Source organism: Psittacula echo (assembly GCF_963264785.1).
Source record: "Psittacula echo genome assembly, chromosome: 1".
NCBI lineage: Eukaryota > Metazoa > Chordata > Aves > Psittaciformes > Psittacidae > Psittacula > Psittacula echo.
Window position 1 is genome coordinate 13,409,767 of NC_137735.1, and position 23,070 is coordinate 13,432,836.

Consider the following 23,070-nt stretch of genomic DNA (forward strand, 5'->3'; position numbering starts at 1 on the left):
TGCCTATACCGTTCTTTCTCAGATATTCAGCATCTGGCTTTTCAAGCAATCATCAGCCATCTACAATCCATCTAGGACTTTAATCTGAAAAGAGAAGGCAGCTGAATGTATAAATACAGTTATGTTGTCTTGATGTTAAGGGTATACAGCAAGTTATGTGGAAAAGCAGTGATGTCCTTGTAGGTCAGCGTCACTGAGCTGTATAATGTTATGGTGACAGCTATAGTGACAGTTAAATATATGTGTATCAGGAAAAAGTTACTTAACTGACAGGAAATACTACAAAACATAATGAGATAGAAGAGTGCTGCTTTACTGTCAAGAGAAACCAGGATATTATAAAACAGTCTATATCATTAAAAATTAATGAAAAGGATGAAAAAAAGTCTGGAGGAAGGCACATGCTGCTATATAGACACATGTCACACTGATTGAATCTATTTAAGCAAAACCTTCCACTAAGTTCTGGGAAGATAAAAGTAAATTTGCAGAAGTATCCTTGTAATCATTGCCAGTGTTGGGGCTGCTTAACATAATGTCAGGAACCTGCAAAATCCCCAACCTCCAATTACCAGTGGTGGAGCAGCCAAATAACATGCCTGGAGACTTCTGCTGGGAGCTGAGCATGTTATCTTGGGATTGTAAGGGATGACAAAGCATAACTTGAAAACAGACTTATCTGTGTAATTAGTAACCCAGAGATTTATTCAGAGTCAGAGCACATGATCAGTTAATTCAGTTGGCTACTGTAGACTTGATGCTCTCCAAAGGGGAGTATCAGGATTTGCTGTCACATGAAAAGTGCTGTTGGGTGTGCTGATGGAGATGTCATGCTGTGCAGGGCACAAGAACAAAAGAGATTTTATGAGGCAATTATCCCCTTCTTGTTGACTGACCTCCCTCATCCAAAATACAGAAGGAAGTGGTCAGCAAGAGGTACTTTCAAGGCAGCAGGTGCTCAATGCAGCCCATACATTTTGCCATTTTGAGCTGAAACTCTTATGAAGCCCCACAAAGAAGCTCCATGTCCTCAGTCAGTGTTTCTGTTTGCTATAAGTGAATATGCATCTCCAATAGTCTGGCAAGAAAACAAGGAAAATTGGTGCTCTGTCTCCATAGGAATGGGGTGGTAGTTGCTTTAATGTATGAGAGACACAGCAAATATGAAATTAATCTTTTTCAGTGTTTGGATATATCTATACAGAGCTGTGAGGAGGCCTTCTTCAGTAGCCAGAACATAGGTTTAGAGCCATTGGAGGTGGGATATGGAATGATACTAGGATCTGCTGGGGAGTGCCGTGGCCAGGTGGGCTGACTTACTGTGCAGCACTGGTATCATAATGAGCGATTTGGGCTGTTGGTTGTCTTGAGACAGAAATATGCCATGCATGACTACCCTGAAAGAATTCCAACCCCAAAGATATGCAGACATTTGGTATTGTAATTATACATATTATTGTTCTCAACAAGTTTATCTTCTTGTTTTTACAGTCCCTAAATTAGTCTGTGTCTGTTTCGTTGCTTAGCAGTGGTTTGTGAAACTTAGATAAGTAAATTAAAGCTGATTGCAAAATATAAACAACTAGCTTTTCCTGGCCCATATGTCCACAACTTTGTCCAATATAAACCACTCCCTCCCAAATAAAAGCATGCTATTCCAGCATGAGGTGACAGTGAAGCTCCCCAAGGTGCACATTGCATCTGAGTGCTGTAAGCAGCAGGACTGCATCTCATTCATGTTAACAGAAATCTTCTCATCATTCATGTGCATAAATACTTCAAGGTCCTTTATAGGACCTCCTTTTAAGGGTCCAATTCTGAATGCTCTTTGCATGTCTTACCAGTAACAGAATTTCTCTGTATTGGTTTTCCAACAAAGCAGTGTCTTTTCAAAAATATGCTGCTTCTCAAATTAATGAGATTTTAGTATCTTCAGGTTTTTGTATTTCATGGACATATAATAGGTTTTAAAAATGAAAACTTCATAAAAAAATGTTATTTGCCAAAAATGAGGTTTTCTTCATATGAATAGATATTGCTAATGATTAAAATATGGGACTTAAAAATAAGTAATAAATGAGAACTATAATGCAAAGAATGAAAAAATCTCTTTTAAACATAGGCAGCCAAATATAATTTTGAAATTTTCATTACATTTTTTTCTCTTCATTCAGCAGCTTTACCTTTTGACAATTTAGTATATTAAATCACTGATTTTTAGTATAAGCTTCTTTTATGAATGTCATAGGTGCTTTTACTTTAGTAGATGAAAGTGATGTGATTTCAAAACAGTTCTTGTAATTTTGTGTGATATCATGAACTAATAGTTCATAAAAATAAAACAGTATAAACAGCATTTATATTGGTAATTACTAAATTGAGGAGCATTTGATTTGTTGGCACTCCAGTTCAGCTGAAATGTAACTGAGACCCTTACTAAACTGAGAAATATTTTTGTTCTGAATATTGTCACAGTTAATGGTTAATTGGCAGACGGTATCTTTGAAGCAGAGCTCCCTTAACACTGAGGCCTCTCACACTGTAGAGTGCTTCAATTATTTTTGCTTTGCTGAAAATTTCTTTGTGTTGAAAATACTAACAGTTGATTTAAGGCTGGAACCTTTTAATTTATGAATTAGACACTTTACATTTAAATGGCAATAACTTTTCTGTGGGTTATATGTGTGTTCCCTAGGTAGGAAACAGTTTTGTTCTAACTCCTGCTGGGTTTTGGGGGGCAAATCCCATCTCTGTTTCCTGTATGGCCTCATATCTGTGTTATCTGTAATGATTTTAAGTGCTTTGAGGGAGAGCATGCTGGTTGCTGTGTGCACACAGAATACCAGGTACCAAGAGCCCCATCCATGCCTGGACTCTGCACCAAGCATCTGCTGCACAGGAGCCAGCTTTAGCTGTAATGCATACTGTTTTGGTTTGCAGCAATGCCCTTACCTCTGGCCACTCAAGAAAGTGAAGCCTCTCGCCAGTTCTTGACCTCTGCAGCCTCAGACAATCAGTGGAGCCATTCGCTGTTTGCATTGGTACCCTCATGGACAAATAAGATTTTGTTCAAACGAGAGTCTTCTGTTAACCTCCACCAGGTCAGTAATAGATGGTTTGCAACTTTTAATTTCTCTAAAGCTTGTAGCAATTACATCACAAGCTGGGAATTTACTACCCAATTAGTACATTTCTAGTTCTGTCTCAGGTGATTATCTTCACTTGAAATGGCTTTAGTAGCACCAACTCATGAGATGCCTGAAGAGTTATTGTTATAGATAAGCTACGTGATTGCTGTGTAAATTCTGATAGACACTTAGTAATGAGATGGACCTGTAAAGTCTGATAATTTTATGCAGAGTATATTTTGTTAGAGAATTGTGATGGGCAAAGATGAATATATCAATTAAGATACTAGTAGTTACTTGTGGGAATAAGTAGTTCATACAAATTTAGATTAGAAAAAAAGATTAGCTATTGGGATGACAAAGCTCTTAAATTTGAAGACAATACCACTATCTTTTTCTCATCTCATTATTTACCTTTCTAACTTGTGCTGCAGTTTGTGAATTAATGATATTTTCGTACACTATGTAGACTTTTCCCCTTCCTCTACAGGCTAAAGATGTGTCCGATATGTCCAATGTGTCAGTTTCTTCTGGATTTGGAATAACTCTTCAGAAATGTGGTGTGGTAAGTTTTCTTATATTTGTCTTGTTAATTTGGTAGGAAGTTTGTATCCTAATGTCCTTTAGAAAGTGGGAACAGAATTGTGCTAAGGCTGAGTATTTGGGACTTTTTGATGTTAAGATGGTTACACCCTCTGTAAAAGGCACAGTTTTGCAGTGTTGATTCAAAAATGAAGGAAGTCAGGGAAATCTTCTGTCAGACTTCAGGGGATTTTGGATTGTCGTAAAACCAAATGCCCAGTGAACTCTAGAAATCAGCCACAAGGCTGGGTAGAGATAGAGACAAACTTCTTTAGAGGATGAGATAAGCCTTCTACGATACTCTTCTGGCTCAGTCATGGGTGCCCTACCTGTGTCACCTGTGGACTCCTTTTGAAGAGTAGGGCACTGGGCCTTGTGATGCCCATTGTATCTTTGGCCATCCTATCACACATCCATTGAAGAGCCAACATGTCATAGTCTGCATATTCAGTGGGACTCAGCTACTGCATGATATATAATGAAAAAAAAGTTTAATTTGACTTGTGTAAAATGCTTATGAAGAGCAAGACTTCCCTAATATAAGGAAATTTTAAACCTTCCATTTTATTTTTACTTCATGTGGCATAGGTTGATAGATTTACCTAGACTGTTATTATTCCTTTCAGTTTTTTTCCCTGTTTTTGTTGGTTGGTTGATTTTTACACTGGATGAAGCAAGTCTGAATTTTTCTGTTTAGAGACAGTTCTTCTTACCTGTCCCTTGGAGAGAGAAAGCACATCCAATTTTAAGACAAATGTGAATTCAGTACTTAAATGCTGCATATGAGGGTAGTTTCAGAGACCAGCATAGAAGAGGTAATATTTTAACTTTCACAGATAATTTGCGTAGAGAAGAATGAATATGCATCGTATCTCATGGCACTAATTACCTATAATATTCTTATTGAAATGGCAGCATATCATAATTAATAAGGCTGAATAGTCAGCATTTCAGACATAAGAAGCAGGAACATAGATCCTTCTGTTTTTCCAACTGTAGATTCACAATTTTTATATCAGAGCCTCTCAGAAAGAGAGTTTGAGGTAGTTACATGTTGGGTTTTTCCTGCTGTTCATAGCACAGCCTCACACAGGCTCACTAAAAATTGTGAAATCCTGCTGTACAAGATCGAAGTTAATCTGCTATAGTTGCTAGGATTATCAGAAAATAATTTTGCAGACCTCTGGGTGTGAATTACGGAAAACTATGCAATTGTATATGATTGTTTTCCATATTTAAATGTAGTTCATATTTTATTTTCCTTTGCTTACCTTGTCATCTAGTTCAGTCTTAATTCATCTGAACAGATGCTTTCCTGCTAAGAGACAGACTGGTCATATGGTTGTCTTTAGCTGTTTTAAATGGAAAGAAGTATATTCTGCACATTTTACTCCTCCTAACATGAGTGATTCCTCAGAGCATGGAGATGACATCTGTTTACCTCTTGGAGACAGGATTTTTCCAACACCTCATCACAGAAATAACCTTATTGGAATTTTACATGTGCTTCCAGCACTCAGTGTTTTCCTTCTTTCTAGAAATGTACTCCTTTAAGAGCTTCATTCCATGTTATGACATGAACTTTTTGTAACAGTACTTCATAATGACAATAACCCTAACAAAACTGAAGTGAATCTTTAAATTTGACTATTTGGCTTTTAATACATTTATGTGTTTTGTTTCTCAATCTCCTAAGTATTCTTGCATTACAGATTATCTTTGATTCTATGGTACTTATTTTTTTTTTAATCCTTTCCTGTTTCTAGTTGTTCTAAATTATTCCCAAAGACCCTCCATTCATTTTTCTTTGTGGCAATTCTTCCCTTCTCTCTTTTCACCTAGCATGTCCTTGCTCTTGCTGTGATTCTTTCTCTCCACTCTCCCAAGTACCTGAAATGATATTGCATGTGGTAGGAGATTGGCAGTATGGTTGGGAAACCTCTGAAGGGATGTTATGTTTAGTCACTGAATTAAGAACTTTATTAAATGAAACAAACTGAAGAGAAAGTGCAAAATGGAAGAAAGAGAAAGACCAGTGTGTGGGAGCATGCATTAAACCTCCTGCCCAGGGGAAGGAAAGGACTGAAAGGAGTGAAAATGAATACTAGATGTATATGAACTGTTGGAGAAACAAGCTGAGAAAAGCAAACTCTCCTTTTGGAGTGGCTGTAGTGTGAGATACAGTGAGGAGGGCCACGAGGATGATCAGGGGACTGGAACACCTCCCGTATGAAGACACGCTGAGAAAGTTGGGACTGTTCAGCCTGGAGAAGAGAAGGCTGTGTGGAGACCTCATAGCAGCCTTCCAGTATCTGAAGGGGGCCTATGAGGATGCTGGGAAGGGACTCTTCATTAGGGACTGTAGTGATAGGACAAGGGGTAACGGGTTCAAACTTAAACAGGGGAAGTTTAGATTGGCTATAAGGAAGAAATTGTTTAGTGTGAGGGTGGTGAGGCACTGGAATGGGTTGCCCAGGGAAATTGTGAATGCTCCATCCCTGGTGGTGTGCAAGGCCAGGTTGGACAGAGCCTTGGGTGGCATGGTTTAGTGTGGGGTGTCCCTGCCCATGACAGGGGTTTTGGAACTAATCTTAAGGTCCTTTTGAACCCTAACTATTCTATGATTCTATGATTCTATGACTAATGCTGCCATATTCCCCCTCCTGCCTGTGAATTTGCACGTGCAACTTTCTCTATTTTATTGTAGGAATTTATCTAAATAACTGTTTACATCCCTTCTCCTCAAGTGTAAAAGAATATATTTGTGCCTAATTAGAAGCACAGAAAAAGACCTTGAAATCCTCATTTTTTTTGCCTTCATCTCACAGAAAGGCAAGGGAAAGGTGTGGTAAAATGAAGGGAGGAAAACGGTTTTCTGTTTCTTCCTTTTTCCCCAGCTTCTTCTATTGCTGGTGCATACATGTTTGTCTGCACAAGCCAATCCACACTTACTGTGGAGCATAAGGTAGTACTAACAGCTTGTGCAATTTGAACCTTGAATCTTTAAAGGTGTGTTGTTTTGTGATTGGGTCAGGGTCTGCTTTGTGGCTTTGGATTTTCTTTATGTGGCTTTGAGGCTTTTTTCCCTGTTTCATGTTGTTTGTGCTTCTTAAAGGAATTTTAAAGCCTTTGTGACTGCACGGGAGAGTCTGAAAGGCATATTGACTGCATCATGCCAGTTCAGAAACCAGGAGAGAGAAAATCTGCCCCAAATATATCACATTTTTAATATATAGTGGAGTTAAGTCTCATAAATGTTGGGGTATAATTCATGATGTACGAACATATGAAATTGGTAATACTTTCTTCACAAACATGATTAGGCCTATTTTTATATGTGCTTATAATTATTTGCAGAATCTAGTACAATAAATAGTTGGGGTTTTTCCTCCATAAAATCTGTTTCTTCAATACAGTTGAGGGTTGAACTTGCTGTAATGAGTTTTGAAAATTCAGTGTGGAACTGAAGTTAAGTCAGAACTAAGTTAAGTAAGAACTAAGTTAAACAGATTTATTAGATGTACTTTAGTTATTAGTACATTATTAGATATTATTTAGTTACATAGAAAAATGCAGACAAAGCAATGTCAATAAACTGTTTTTTCTCCTTGATTCATAAGATGTCCTAAAACTGTCATCTGATTCTCTACTCAATTAGTATGAAATGCAGCGATGAATGGTGTACAATGAAATCATAACTACATATGACAGACCCTGTGGCTGCCACGAACTCTGGTGTGATTTCTGAAGTCTATCACACAATTCATGTTTTTAGAACTTATTTCTCTGGGGGCTGCTTTATTTCTGTTTGTTAGTGTCATGATACAGACTAGAAAGGAAGAGGAAAAAGGAGAAAAGCTCAGCCTGAAATGTACTTTGGTCAGTTAAATAAGTGTTAATTTAGTGTCATTATTAGAATCATAGAATCATAGAATAGTTAGGGTTGGAAAGGACATTAAGATCATCTAGTTCCAGCTCCCCTGCCATGGGCAGGGACACCCCACACTAAACCATGCCACCCAAGGCCTCATCCAACCTGGCCTTGAACACCGCCAAGGATGGAGCATTCACAACCTCCCTGGGCAACCCATTCCAGTCCCTCACCACCCTCACACTAAAGAATTTCTTCCTTATATCCAATCTAAACTTCCACTGTTTAAGTTTGAACCCATTACCCCTTGTCCTGTCACTACAGTCCCTGATGAATAGTCCCTCCCCAGCATCCTTGTAGGCCCTCTTCAGATACTGGAAGGCTGCTATGAGGTCTCCACGCAGCCTTCTCTTCTCCAGGCTGAACAGCCCCAACTTTCTCAGCCTCTCTTCATACGGGAGGTGCTCCAGTCCCCTGATCATCCTCGTGGCCCTCCTCTGGACTTGTTCCAACAGCTCCATGTCCTTTTGATGTTGAGGACACCAGAACTGCACACAATACTCCAAGTGAGGTCTCACGAGAGCAGAGTAGAGGGGCAGGATCACCTCCTTCGACCTGCTGGTCACGATCCTTTTGATGCAGCCCAGGACACGGTTGGCTTTCTGGGCTGCGAGCGCACACTGCAGCCGGCTCATGTTCATTTTTTCATCGACCAACACCCCCAAGTCGTTCTCTGCAGGGCTGCTCTGAATCTCTTCTCTGCCCAACCTGTAGCTGTGCCTGGGATTGTTCCAACCCAGGTGTAGGACCTTGCACTTGGCCTGGTTAAACTTCATGAGGTTGGCATCAGCCCACCTCACAAGCGTGTTGAGGTCCCTCTGGATGGCATCCCTTCCCTCCGGCGCATCAACCGAAGCACACAGCTTGGTGTCATCGGCAAACTTGCTGAGGGCGCACTCAATCCCACTGTCCATATCACTGACAAAGATGTTGAACAAGATGGGTCCCAACACCGATCCCTGAGGGACACCACTTGTTCCTGGTCTCCAGCCGGACATCGAGCCATTGACCACAACTCTTTGCAGGCAGCCATCCAGCCAGTTCTTTATCCACCGAGTGGTCCACCCATCAAATTGACGTCTCTCCAATTTGGAGACAAGGATGTCATGTGGGACAGTGTCAAAGGCTTTGCACAAGTCCAGGTAGATGACGTCAACTGCTCTGCCCCTGTCCATCAGTTTCGTAGCCCCATCATAGAAGGCCACCAAATTGGTCAGGCAGAATTTCCCCTTAGTGAAGCCATGCTGGCTGTTCACCAACCACCTCCTTGTTTTTCATGTGCCTTAGCATGCCTTCCGGGAGAATCTGCTCCAAGAGTTTGCCAGGCACAGAGGTGAGACTGACTGGTCTGTAATTCCCTTGGTCATCCATTTTCCCCTTCTTGAAAATGGGGGTTATATTTCCCTTTTTCCAGTCGTCGGGAACTTCACCTGACTGCCATGATTTTTCAAATATGATGGCCAGTGGCTTAGCAACTTCATCCGCCAGCTCCTTCAGGACCTGCGAATGGATGCTGTCAGGTCCCATGGACTTGTGTGCGTTTAGGTTTTTAAGATGGTCTCGAACCAGATCCTCTCCTACAGTGGGCCTAGGGTCCTCATTCTCACAGTCCCTGCGTTCACCTTCCAAGACTTGGGTGGTGCGGTCAGAGACTTTGCCAGTGAAGACTGAGGTAAAGAAGTCATTAAGAACCTCAGCCTTCTCCAAATCCAGGGTAGCCAGTTCTCCCGATATCTTCCGAAGGGGGCCTACGTTGTCCCTAGTCTGTCTTTTATTCGCTATGTACCTATAGAATCCCTTCCTGTTATCCTTAACATCCCTAGCCAAGTTCAATTCTAACTGGGCTTTAGCCTTCCTCACCTGGTCCCTAGCTTCCCGAACAGCATGCCTGTATTCTTCCCAGGCCTCCTGTCCCTGCTTCCACCTTCTATAAGCCTCTTTTTTCCTTTGAATTTTCCTGAGCAGCTCCTTATCCATCCATGGAGGTTTCCTGGCCCTCTTGCTGCACTTCTTTCTAGTTGGCATGCAACACTCCTGAGCTTGGAGCAGGTGATCCTTGAATAACAACCAAGTGTCTTGGGCCCCCCTGCCCTCTAGTGCTGTGTCCCATGGAACCTTACTAAGCAGGCTCCTGAAGAGGCCAAAGTCTGCTCTCTTGAAGTCCAGGGCAGTGAGCTTGCTGCACGCTCTTCTCGCTGTCCTGAGGATCTCGAATTCGACCATCTCGTGGTCACTGCAACCAAGGCTGCCCTGGAGCGTCACATTTCCAACGAGCCCTTCCCTGTTGGTGAGCACGAGGTCAAGTATGACACCTCTCCTTGTCAGCTCCTCTATTACTTGCAGAAGGAAGTTGTCTTCCACACAATCGAGGAACCTCCTGGATTGCTTGTGCCGGGCCGTACCTTCACTCCGACAGATGTCAGGGTGGTTGAAGTCTCCCATGAGAACAAGGGCCTGCAAGCGTGAGGCTGTTCCTATCTGCCTATAGAGCACTTCATCCACAGATTCCTCCTGATCAGGCGATCTGTAACAGATCCCCACAGTAATGTCCCCCATCACTGCTCTCCCTTTAACCTTGACCCACAAACTCTCTGTCGACTGCTCACCCGTCCCCAGACAGAGTTCCATACTCTCCAGCCTATCCCTAACATAAATAGCAACTCCCCCTCCCCGCTTGCCAGGCCTGTCTTTTCTAAAGAGTCTGTAACCTTCCATTCCAACACTCCAGTTGTAGGAGTCATAGAAGCCTGATACAACATCAAGGATATACTATAGGCCAGCATAATATAGACCTGATAAAGCTTTAAGCAATTCTGGTTTAATGTGAGTTATATCAGGAGACAATTTGGAAGGTGAGAGGTCAGTAAGCAACTCTGTGCTCAAAGTAATTTTATTTAGAGGGTATAATTACTCAATGACAGTTAATGGCCCAGTGGAATAAATAAATAAAATAGTGTGCATGCGTGTTACTAGAGGTTGGTGATTAGCTTCTGAACTTCACCACTAACTGGAAGCAGAGATGGGACTTCCAAGCCTGCTTGTGGCTCCACCAAGCCCTCTCATGAGAAGGGCGAATCAAGGCAGCAGCACCCTTCAGAGAGTGTGGTTCCTAAGAGCAAAGGGAAATACAGACCAAAACTGCTTTGAGAGAATGAATTTGCAGCAAGGGCAGCTTGCAAAAGAAACATCTTCATGGTACAGAAGTTCAAGTTTAAGGATTTTCCAGCCTCTGCTTTTAAGGTTCTGATACAGTTTTGTGTTGTATGAGGTATCACAGGGATATTCAAGGTCTTGTTTTCACTTCTGGTTCTGCATGTTTTCACTTCTGGGTTTCTAGCTTGTGGGTTTCTGTCCCTTTGTCTCCAAGCAACAGCCTGACATACCAAAGATTAAAAACTTTTTAGGAGCCGGAGATCCAAGAGAGTGAAGTGGCACTTGCAGGCCTCTCAGAATGCCTTCAGAAAATAAGTTTACACGTATAGTGAACTTTTATTAGTAATCAAGGCTATGAATTCTGATGTTAAGATGCACATACAGCCATTTTGCACCATTAATACTAATATTTCTGTTTTCAGGTGGATGTTGAACATGACCCTCAAATCGCACACATTACACTTCTGATTAATAACACCAACATGCTGCTCTCAACAAACATTACAGATCTTATCCTCCTGGACAATATCACTGGTCTTCATGTTCAAAAAAACAGTGGTAATAAGACCACAGATGGCATACAGATTTATAGCAAAGGAGTCTTGCAAGGTAACAAAATCTACAGGGAACTATCTCCGATTACACATGTGGAAGAGCATCTGTTCAAATCACAGTAGTTACTTTCGGTGGTGTAAATTTTCTGATTATGAGTTAATACAGGGGAAAAACTCTGGGAGAGGTTTTGTGCTGCTGTTTACAATTGTATTAGCTCATAATTTGACTCGCACCTTTGAACTGCTTCTGATCTCCCAGGCACAGAATTGAGCCCTTGTACTCTGTAGAAGTCACTACCATCAAAATTAATTAGAATCTTTCATGATAGTATTTGTTTATTTTGGATATTTTTGAAAGCTGCTGCACAAGCCATTTTAATCATATCTCACAAGGCTTCCTTCTTAAGTCAAGCATGGCAAATTGGCTTGCTGAGGTATTGAGATGCGTTGGAGTTGCAAACAGCCATGGAAGCAGGCAAGATGATTCATCAGAAATAAGGCAGCTCTTCTCAGGATCCGTTGTCTCAAACTTAGGAATTTACAAAATCAAACCAAGTAATAGATAACCCAGTTCCACTCTTGGAGTCAGTCTGTACCTTTATAGCTGTTGGATCGTTGCACATTCAAAAAATTTTACCTCTCTTGATTTCTTCATCACAAGCACATACAGAATTAGTAGCTTGCTTCTGAGAGTCATGATATTTCTCCTGGAGCTTCAGAAGCATTCAGTGATACCTGCTTCTGATTGAAGTATCTAGTGTTACAACATTTTACTGGTGAGAGATTTCCAAACAGGAAAGGGAAATAAGTAGATCTGGGGCTGTGTCTGATTGCAGATAGCCAGACTCCATTTCTAGTAACAGCAGTTTGAGTAGCGGTACTGATTACAGGGCTGGGGTTTTTTTAATATCAAGGAATTGCTGACTCTTTAAAAGACGTTCCTAAGAAACAATGTTCCCTGAGAAAGAGCAGAAAAATGGCTTGCAGAGCTGATCTAGTAAACCAAGTTGGAGCAGTTATTTAATTTACTTATAATTACTGAATCTGGAACTGAAGCTAGCTTTTCCAGCCCATGTACACTGCACAAATGATGATGAAGTACACTGAAGTGGAAGAAAATTCAGCAGAACGTATTTCTGCATAGTTTAAGGTTTGGTCATTACAATGTCCTGGACTCAGCTCCTACTTAGCTGGTAAGGCTGGACAGAAAGCTTGTGCCTACACTGGCTTATGTACTATCATGCTGCATGTTAGTCATGAACAATTTTTTAGTGCTTCAGTGCACTGTGAATCAAAATTCAGCTAAAATCTCAGTCAGATTTCTCTTTGATTTCAACAGAAGAACCAACCAGTTAGTGGTTACAATGGGGGCTGTCCATTTGATTAAAAAATGCAGTTCTAAATATATAATGTTGGGGTTTAGTATCAGTCAAAACATGATGCTTTTCAGTAGATTGATGCATCTTTTAATTCAGTTTCCAGATCCCAGGCCAGATTTTCTTGAGTTCTTAGAGGCAACAGATATGGATGTAGATGGGCTCTTGTGGCCATTACTCTGGATGCGGGGCATCTGCTATTTCAGAAGGGAAAAGCTCCAGTACTGTCTCAAGCCTTTGCCAGGGATCTTCAAATAATTCTCCTAGGACAAAGCAAATCTATCCATATCTCTCCTCTCTGAGCTATGCTGTTAGGCTCTGGCTGCCTCCCCTGCTGAATTCCCTTGAACTCAGTGCTGTGAGCTTACTGCAGCTGGGTTCCTAGGAGAGCACTTTTGCTGTTGAGGAAACATAAGTCTAAAGGGGCACCCAGAAAGCTCCTCAGATGTTTTATTCATATTGAACTTGCTTTTCAAATTTTGCAAACATCTGTAGCTGCAGCTGAGCTCAGCTGGGTGCTCTACTCTTCAGAGATTGACTCCCATTCTTGTTCAAAAAACGATGTACAACTGTAGTGGGTTGTTTTCATGTCAGTGTAGCTACTGTTCTCTTTAAGAAAATGCAGACACAATACTGAGAGGCCACTAATGCACTGGCAGATGTACCTCACCTGCTTAATGTACACAACTGGGGTTTTTTTCCCTTTTAACAGGTGGAGAATACTTTGCAGTCAACTACTCTGCACTTCTTGATGCAGAAGAAATGTGGGATGGCAGGGTCTTGATGCTGCCTGCAAAGCTAACTTTCAAGAGTTCATCACAGGTATTTCCTTTACAATTTTATTTTGTTCTTCACAGTTTTTGTAAAAACATAAATTAAAAAGAATCTCCAAGGCGATGCTTGTTTGCCTAAGCAATGAGGCCTGCGTGTAGTGAAATTAAGTTCTTAGGCTGTCTGATTGCTTACCATAAATTTATAAATATGTGAGTTACCCTTTATAGCTTAGAAAGTCCTAGACCTCCTTAAGTAGGTGGAGTATGTTTGTGTGTTGTCCTGTAGCTTTTCTTCCTGCTTTTTGTATTTCTCTTCAGTGTAGTCTGTGAAAGATTGAAAGTTTTATCATATTTTTATCAGAAAAAGAATTTATTTTAACCAAAAAAAAAAAGTTGAAGCAAAGGAAAACCTTGTAAGGAACACACTTTTTTAGTGTGTGAGTTGTAAATCTCTGAAACAGATTTTCCAGAGAAGCTGAGAAGTCTTCATCCTTGCTGATAATCTTGAGAACTCCGTTGCACTGGGCTCAGACAGCTGGTCTGATACTTGAGTCAGCCTGTCTTTGAGTAGCCGGCAGGACAAGAGGTTTCTTCCAAAGTAAAATTTTCCAGTTCTTAAATATGGCTTGATAGGTTTTTTTTGTGATTTTCATCATTGCATGTAACTAGAACCTGCAGATGTCTTTTCATTTCAACTGTTGTATCTCCTTTGCTTTAGAGGAAAAAATGTTCAGTGTGCATGAGAGTGGTACTAGAGTGGAGGAGAGCAAGACTTCAAAAAACCAGGGAGTTGTAAGAGTAGAGACGTGCACTGCCTGTGGCTCCTGTTGTGTGCATTTTAAGTCAACCCAGCCTTTATAGGCCCAGAAAAATGTGATTCTGTGAGCACCGGAATACACCTCTGTGTGATTAGCAGGGGAGTGTATCCCACAGAGTAGCTGCTTCCATGTCTGTTAGTGTTACTAATAAGTACACTGCATTTTCCTATCAGATTTATTTCAGCTTTAAGCTTAATGAGATACATAGCTTATCTTCTAAACAGAGGCTTTTCTAGGGACTCTGGGCTGTTTGCCGGAGGATTCTGCTATTTTTTTCATACATTAAATATTTTTGTATCTCAGAATGAAACGCATCTCGTATCACTGACAGCATTGTTCACCATAACTGAAGAAGAAAAGACCAAGGTAAATTCTATGATTTCGTATTATGGTTTCTAAAAGGCCAAATAAACCTTCAAAATTACATTGACTCCAGTGAACAGCATTATTCTTCTAGATTTTTTTTATTAAAGAACTCCTCACTGCATCCATCACTTTTATTGCTTGAGTAATGAGTAATCTGTTCACCAAACTTGATTTTCTCCCCCAACCCTTATTACCTTGACAGGCTGTGTTGCAAGGGGTCTTTTCTTAAGGAGCTGTGACTTGGTTGGCAGTATCACTGTGATTATTTGTGTTCAGACAGAAGAAAATTGTTTGTTTTACCCTGGAGCATTTTTTACATGATTATATTTTACATGATTATATGATTATTGAACTCTAAAGTTCATATGGATGGGGCATGCCTGACAAGCTCTTGAGGACTAGACTGCTCATTCCTTCCATGGGCCTGTCCCATGAGTTTCTCTCTACCTTTAAAATCAGTAATCTATTTGGAGATTGGGCACAGGGACCTCGTGTTCCAGTATTCTCTATTGCTGGGAATCTCTTGCCCTCTGAGCTTCTATTAGTATAAGTGTAACTTTATGTATCAGTATAATAAGTCCAGACTTGGCTCTCTCATAATTGAAGGTCAAGTGCTCACTCTATTAAAATGGAAGCCAGAATTAAACATGATATAAAGTAAAACTATACATGGGCTAGAGAACTTACTGTTCTAGTAAGATTTAAAGGGGTTGGACATTTGTATAGCTGAGAATTATGCTTGGAATTACCATGAAGGTATTTTTTGGAAACTCTTATTCTTAAAGGTGTAAGCCATGCAGTAATTGACTGGGTTAGAAAAATAGCTTCGTGAATGGTTTTCTGTAGAGTTCAGTGTGAATTGATCTACAGCCACTGGTGATGTTTAAGCTAAGACTATAAGCTACATTGGTCTCAGCCATTACTATACTTAAAACCTTTATAGTGTGGGGGTTTCTAACTTGAATTTGATATTTAGACCTCAACAAGTTCTTGGGGACTATTCCATAGTTAGATAAAATTGACTCAGCTGCATCTGGACTTACCAAATGAACAGGTTTTGTAATTAAAATGTGTGGTAAAGGTGTGTGGAGAATGCTGTTAATTTTTGAAAAATAAAGCTTAGAAATTACAGAACACTTCTTGTTTCACATGCATAGTGTTTGCCTTTGGACTGTGGCCAAGTGTAAGGCGTTTCAGAATGAAATCAGTTTGTGCAAGGAAATTATGATTAGCTGAAAAAGGTGCGATGTATTGTATTTCATCCATACCTTCAGCTGTCATAAATACTCTCAATCTCAGATTTTATTTACTAAAAATCATTATTTAAACCTGTTCATGAGTGTGGTAAAGCCAACACATGTGTGACTAAGTGAATAATAAATGTTGACTTTGGGGGCAGAAAAGAGAAGATTGTGTAGACATGGCAGTGCCATGCTAAGTTGGTTCTGTCAGCTTTCACATGGTTTGCTTGCACACTTGGCTACTGTGTGGTTCTTCAAAGTTTTACAAACCCTGTGGATTTTCTCTTTTGTGCCACTGGAAGAAAGTGCTTGGTTGCCTGTGACAAGGTAATTATGTGGGTTATGAAAAAAATATGAGTGTTGCTCATGTGAATGTCCATGCCAGATGTCTTCGCACAGCGCTTCAGGGACTGTGAGTACTGAGTGCCTCTGCCCTTAGCTGGGTGGTTTTGATGCTGAATGGGAAGCTGTAGTGAAAAGGACAAAAGGAAGTTCTCCCATCTGAGCATGTTGCATGGCACAGATGATACTACTTTGATCTGACTTTTACCAGGCTTGCTTCTGTTAGCATCCTTCAAATAAGCAGAAGAGCAGCAGTTTGTGAAAGAAACTTGGGCCTGTAATGCTTCTTCCCAGTTTGGGAATGGCTTAAGAAGTTAGCTCTGGATATGGGTTTTGAGGCTTACTGGTGTGTCAGTGGTTTGAAGGTTGACCTGCAGTGCCAACACTGGTCCTGCGCCGTGGCTTCTGCAGGGGCTGTTCTAGCACCTGCCTGCACTATCCACAGTGATGCCTTTAGATGTCATTAGGTACCTGCTGTGTCCTGCTTGCAGGTACAGCCCCCAAGTGACATTGACTTTCTTTCCAGAACCCATTTTCTTTAACTGTAGAAACACAGATGATTTTCTTTCCATTTTTCTCCATTGACTTAACTTTTGACAGAACTGCCTGGCCTGGTGCAGACTGACTGTCGCACCATGGGTCTTGACTTTTACTTTACTTAGAAAGTGCAGGTAATTCTCTAGTCAGTGCTTTTTCTCTATCAAAAGTTAACAAGCTTCATTTCAGCTTCGCTGAATCCATAGCCTCATCAGGTTCCTGCTTTCCCCAGAAGCCTAGAGAGATCCCTAAATTTCACAGAGTGCTTGGAGATTAGATAAATGTGAGTTCAGACAAAATGAAGTAGTTCCAAAGCAGCATTTTTTCTTCCTAAGTAGTATTTAGAGCATCTCATTTTTATCAAAAGTGGTTGGACTGCAGGCAGAGCCTTGGTGTGGCAGAGCTCAAGAACCCTTCTGTGATTCCCTCTTGGCCACCTGGTGTGACTGGAGAAGCTGGGGATAGCAGATGGTCTTCAGAAGAATTGTGTTTTTTCCAAGTCGCACACAGATGTTTGTTGGCTCAGTTCAAGGGGTATGAGCTAAACCTTTTTGATCTGTGAAGGGCTAAACACTGGATTAGGAAGGGGAGTTACTTAATATTTACTGAAACGTCTTTCGAATAAATTAAAAAATTAAGATATTTTGGTACAAAGTGATGCAGCTTTAATTGACCTCATGGCAAGGAACTGGCGGACAGTGCAGAGTGAGGGGAGGACAGAGCTGGTACTGATGCTGATGTCCTCAGCCACCCAGTGATACAGAGGAGTGTAATGGGAGCAATTGGCCAAAGCTACATCAAGAAAAAACATTCAGAAAATGTGTTGGTAATTACACATGGAACTGGGAAATTATTGTGTCGCTCCTCATTTTCTTTTCTTTCTCGTTTCCATTTAAAACTTAAAGATATTGAAAGGTATTAGAAGGAATTCAGCACATGGGTGGCTTACTCACATAAATACTTAATCCCAGAACATTCTAGTGAACTTCAAGGTGCTTCAAGGGATTACTTATTTTAGACTAAGCACATTAAAAATAACCAAAACAAAAAAAACAAGCCAGTCATGCCCCTGTCTGTCAGAGGAAGTGTTGATTGTACATGTACAAGTCTGTGAAGTAAATCTTGGATCTTCTTGGAGCTGTGCAAGTGCCAAATAGTACCCTGTATTAATGCCTTGATGATTCCATTGATACTGACATCATTGCCTAATTCATAGAATCATAGAATAGTTAGGGTTCGAAAGGACCTTAAGATCATCTAGTTCCAACCCCCCTGCCGTGGGCAGGGACACCTCACACTAAACCATGCCACCCAAGGCTCTGTCCAGCCTGGCCTTGAGCACCGCCCAGGGATGGAGCATTCACAACTTCCCTGGGCAACCCATTCCAGTGCCTCACCATCCTTGCAGTAAAGAATTTCTTCCTTATATCCAATCTAAACTTCCCCTGTTTAAGTTTGAACCCGTTACCCCTTGTCCTGTCACTACAGTCCTTAATGAGGAGTCCTCCCCAGCATTCTTGTAGGCCCCCTTCAGAAACTGGAAGGCTGCTATGAGGTCTCCACAACTGAAATTATTTTGAAATCAGTGAGTGCTGAGCATCTCCAGCAGCTTTGAGAAGGTGAGCCTGTGCAACAACATAGTCTGACATGAAGCAGTTCCTTTCAGTTAGATATGACAGACTCTCAGTGTACAAAACCAGAGAAAAACTAGGCAGTAAAAGCATAAAATTCTAGTGTTAAATTGAAATAAATCCTTTTCAAATTGTGAACCATGTTTGATTATTGCTTCCTATGCAGAATTACTGTTGACTGCTTTCAGGTTTCTGCTCCAAGAGATGACCAAACCCAGCATGCAAGAAGCATGTTAATTATTTACACTTTCTAACTTTCCAACCCCAGCAGAGTGATTAGTTTGTGGTGAAATATTATACTAATAGCTGTGCTATGTTTTTCATCCAGAGATCTCAAAGAACTAAACAAACACTGAATTAACTCTTGCTACATGGAGCATGAAGTAAAAATTAATTTTTAATGCAATTCATTTTAAAGATTAAGTTAAGAACTGAAAGGAAAGGTCTGCAAAGTTGTTAGCTGGCTTGCTGTTCCAGTGTTCTGCTATTCTTTTCCGACTCCAGCTCATGCAGAAACTGCAAGGGTGTACACACACTGGATGGTGTTGTCAGCTGTCAGTTATGTATTTATTCTGAACTGATACTGGTGCTTTTTCCCTGTGGCGATTACTCAGTTTTATTAAATCGAGATATGGCCATTAGATAAAGGTAGGCAACATTAGAGCAATTTTTCAGAGCCTCTCAGGAACACCAAATGCCGTCAGTTTCAATGAGACTTAGGAGAGTTTGTCAGCAGTGGAAAACCAGCTGTTTAGTACAGGACGCCCAAAAGTCACAGCACCTAAATTCAATCTGGGGGAGTTCTGTTGCTTGAAGTTACACAAGAATTTGGACTAGATGAATGTAACAAACCATGCTGTCTTGAAAACCTGGGAAAATAGACACTTGTTTGAAAATATGAATAGAAATGTAGCAATTCTAACTTAATGCTGAGAAACCCTGAAGTTGCGTGAAGCCATTTAAAAAGAATTTGCTATGTTGCTTACAGCTATAATCTTTAAGTCTGATCTTTATATATATATTCAAAATGTAATTTTAATAACGTGGTTTTTAATTTCAGATTTCGTACAGCCATGCCATCCATGCTTCAGGGTTCTTCATTGCTTTTTTTATTTCACTTGTACTGACATGTGCTGTCTTTTTCATCATTTACCAAACCCAAATATTAAAATGGAGTTTCCGTAGTAAAAACCAGGTAAGTCATGCTGTCCATAATTCTGTTTAAACTTTTCATTGATTATATCTGATGGTATAATTTGCCAACTAATACAGATAGTCTAAAGACTTTTTGAAGATAAATAAAAAGCCACCAAGTGATAGATTGCATGTGTAGCTAATACAGTCTCTACAACCCCTAATGTTTAGCACAATCAGATTTAGAGGGAGTGTAAGAATGATAATCTGATCAAAAGAACTGCTGTCAGTACCTGGATGTTAGCTTCAGACTGGAGAGTGATTAGCCTTTGTCTTTAGTTTCCTTTCATATTCCTCTCTTCCTCCTCTCTTCTTCATCCCGCAAAGTGAGAACCAGGATGTCTGTAAGTTATAAGCATTTGCTGAGGGAGCAGACCACTTACCTTGAGCACAGGAGACTTGTTCCAAATTGTATTTCTGATTATCAGGAAGAGGGATTTGGATTTAGGTTCTTTGGATGTGCTTTAATTTCATGGAGTGATTGAACAAAACAGTTGGGTTTGGGGATGAAGCATTTTCAGTGCTCTTTATCCAGGCTGTGCCAGGTTGGAGAAAGTATTTCAGTACATACTTGGACAGAGAGAGAAAATAAAAGTCTGATAAATATTCATCAAGTTGACCCAAGTTCCAGCCTATGCTTCTACTAATTGTTTATGTATTTATGTAAAGTGCAGCAACTTCAATGGGAGGGAGCTAGAGACGTCAGTCAGAATATCACAGTGATTAGAGCAGACCTCTAAGAGACATGTACTCAGATGTTTGAGTCCCTTCTCCGCATGGACCATGCTGGATCTCCCATCCCCCTGGACTGACCAGAGGAGCTCATAAATCACTTCCAGCCTTATTTTCTGTGATTGAAAATTACTCCGTGAACAACTTTTAGGTCTGAAAAAATATTCTTTAAATGAAAAGGTCATGCCTTGTTTCTTTTTACAGAAAAAACTGTGATAATGAAATAATGAAAAAGGGTCAGTTTGGTCCTAGAATCAAATATTCATAGCGGGTTTTTGTGTGGTAATTTTATTAGCCTTCAGTCTCAGGGGAGTCTCCGAACCACAAACTTGAGTCACTTCCATCATTCATAGGATTAATTTACCATATTGTCTACCTCATGATGCTGTAATCTTGCAATATATAATTTGTATAAGTTTAAAAAAATTGGCCTAGAAAGTGTATAGTAGAAGATGACCTCCTAGAAGGCTTTCACAAGCCTACTGAAGTCAATGTAGGGTCTTTCGTCTTCTCCATTCATGTCTTCATTCGTACTCCAGGTCAGTTATATACAAAAAGTTCAGCTTGAAACAAAGTTGTATATTTGATTTCAGATACGTATCTGAATTACGTATCTCTCTATACCGTCTACAGCTGTACAGTTTGATTAGCTCAGAGTTAACTGCAATAAAATTAGATGAGATATTCAGTGTAATTGTAAATTAAATTGTAATTAAAAATTGTTAATTTTTATTTTTTAGGAGATGCAGCATGAACTCATCCAGAATCACAAACTGGAGCATTCTCAGTTTAATTCAGGTGATCTTTTTAGTGAAGATATAATTATGAACGACCAAATCATCGATATTCTATCCTTTGAAGAACCTGGAAACATGCTTCAGGCTTTAGAAGAGTAAGAATTTACTGCTTTTATATCACATTTATTATCAACCAAACCTTTGAATGTGTTTTGAGTATCTGCCCTTTAATTTTTTATGCATAAAACCCTTAGGGTTTTGTAATGTATTAAATAGCCGTCTGTGGGAACTGAGAATTGTATTTCACACTGCTTCCACTGTAGAGGTCACAACTCCATCTAGGCCCTAGGGATGCAAGTTTTCCAGTCCAAATTAACATCTAGGTTTGCCTCTTTGTAGTTCACTAAGGGAAACTTTTCTGTGTACAAGAAAATGTTGGAAGGGTGCATTGTGCCATTGTTGAACATATTCTGCTTTCAAAAGGCTGGCTTTTGTCCTGAAAAAGAGAGCCCCTGCTGGGTGCCAGCATAGCTGTTTAGCAGCATATTCTGGCAGCACCTGGATCAGAATCTAAGGAATGACAGTTCATAGAGCTGCCAGAAAGAAACCACATAGCTGCAATTGGAGTGATTACTGGGTAGAGCAGAGAAACTCTCCTGATGTTGTTGAAAGGCCAGTCAGGGCTGTTTGACAGAAATGTGCTGCTGTTAAAGGTCATCTGTTCATCAGCTGAATTTGATTAAAAAGGTTTGTTCAGTCTCACCATTAGCTCCTGCCAGGACAGGTTACGGGCAGTATTATGCAACTATAAATTCTGTAGAAGCTGAAAAGGTTACAGGAACCATGGAAGTAATCTTTCTTGAGGAGTAACTAACAGCATTATCATTATTTCATAATTAGGATACTTATCTCTGTAAATTGCACATCAGTCTTTGCTTTTATAACTATACAGCAGCTCAGGCTTTGAGAAGATTTATCCTGAAAATCATTATGTGAATATGAACAAGAGGTTCAAATATTTTTTAAGCTCACTTTAGTATTAATTTATTTTAGTGATAGCAAATGTCTAGCTAGTTCAAGGGGAAATGACAGTCAAAAAAGCTGGACTTTTCAGATATGCTATGGTTTACAAAGGTAAATATTCTTGCAAACCTTTGGATTGGATTATCCAGGATGAGGATAGTAGATGGACCACAAAGGTAGCCAGAGTTACAGTCGTTCCTGCTATGAGAGGTGATTGAAAGATTGAAAGACACTACTGTGGAGGGCTCAAATCAGTCTCTGTTAGCTTCCCAATCCCTATTTAGATTATCCCAATTCTTCGCATTTCTTGTAGTTTTAAACTGGACCTTCTGATTCATTTACTACTAGGTGAAACACAGATGTGGTTACCATGGCTTTTTCTATTCTTTCTCTCTTTTTATTTGTGCTTACTGAATATGTGTTTTCAGTTACTACAAACCTGTTTCTCTCCTGTCTTACTGGTGGTGCAGTTTGACTGAGTGAGGATCTCTGCAATGGGAACTTCTTGCCCTGAGTTCTCCGTTTTATTTGGAGGTGAAAAAGGGCACTTCCAGGATATGATTATTCTCATCCCAAAGTAGACTTCCAAAAATTGCTCATATGGCTGCTGTGCCCACTGACCCTAAAACCTAGAGCCTGCGCTGATTAGCTCAGCTGTAGGGGTCTGGAGGTGGGTGAGACGAATCCCATTCTTGTAGGTCAGTTGGTCAGAAAGGCAGCACAGCATTACTTTAATGTGTGTAGATGCATGCAATATTGTTTCTGCTTTCTTCAATAGCTATAATACACTCCTTGTTTTATCTCTCATTGTTAACACTTTGATACTTACCTTAGGACACTTCCTGATTTTGTATTGTTGGTTCCTTATTTATTCTGCAAGTTAGGACAAAGCGGTACTGATCTGTATTCCTTAAAGGTTTCATTTTAGTCTTGTACTTCATAAACTGTTGTG

The 23,070-nt window shown here is 40.2% G+C and overlaps 1 protein-coding gene across 1 annotated transcript in view; it reads left to right on the forward strand.

Annotated features, from left to right (window-relative positions):
* The window catches only part of EVC2 (EvC ciliary complex subunit 2), a 79,057-nt gene that overhangs the window by 7,216 nt on the left and 48,771 nt on the right, over positions 1 to 23,070 (forward strand). The window contains exons 3-9 of the mRNA XM_080639087.1: positions 2,941 to 3,101; positions 3,619 to 3,693; positions 11,217 to 11,403; positions 13,437 to 13,546; positions 14,619 to 14,681; positions 19,493 to 19,627; positions 21,099 to 21,250. Of these exons, the coding sequence (XP_080495213.1) occupies positions 2,941 to 3,101; positions 3,619 to 3,693; positions 11,217 to 11,403; positions 13,437 to 13,546; positions 14,619 to 14,681; positions 19,493 to 19,627; positions 21,099 to 21,250 (883 nt within the window). The remainder of the gene's footprint in view (positions 1 to 2,940; positions 3,102 to 3,618; positions 3,694 to 11,216; positions 11,404 to 13,436; positions 13,547 to 14,618; positions 14,682 to 19,492; positions 19,628 to 21,098; positions 21,251 to 23,070) is intronic.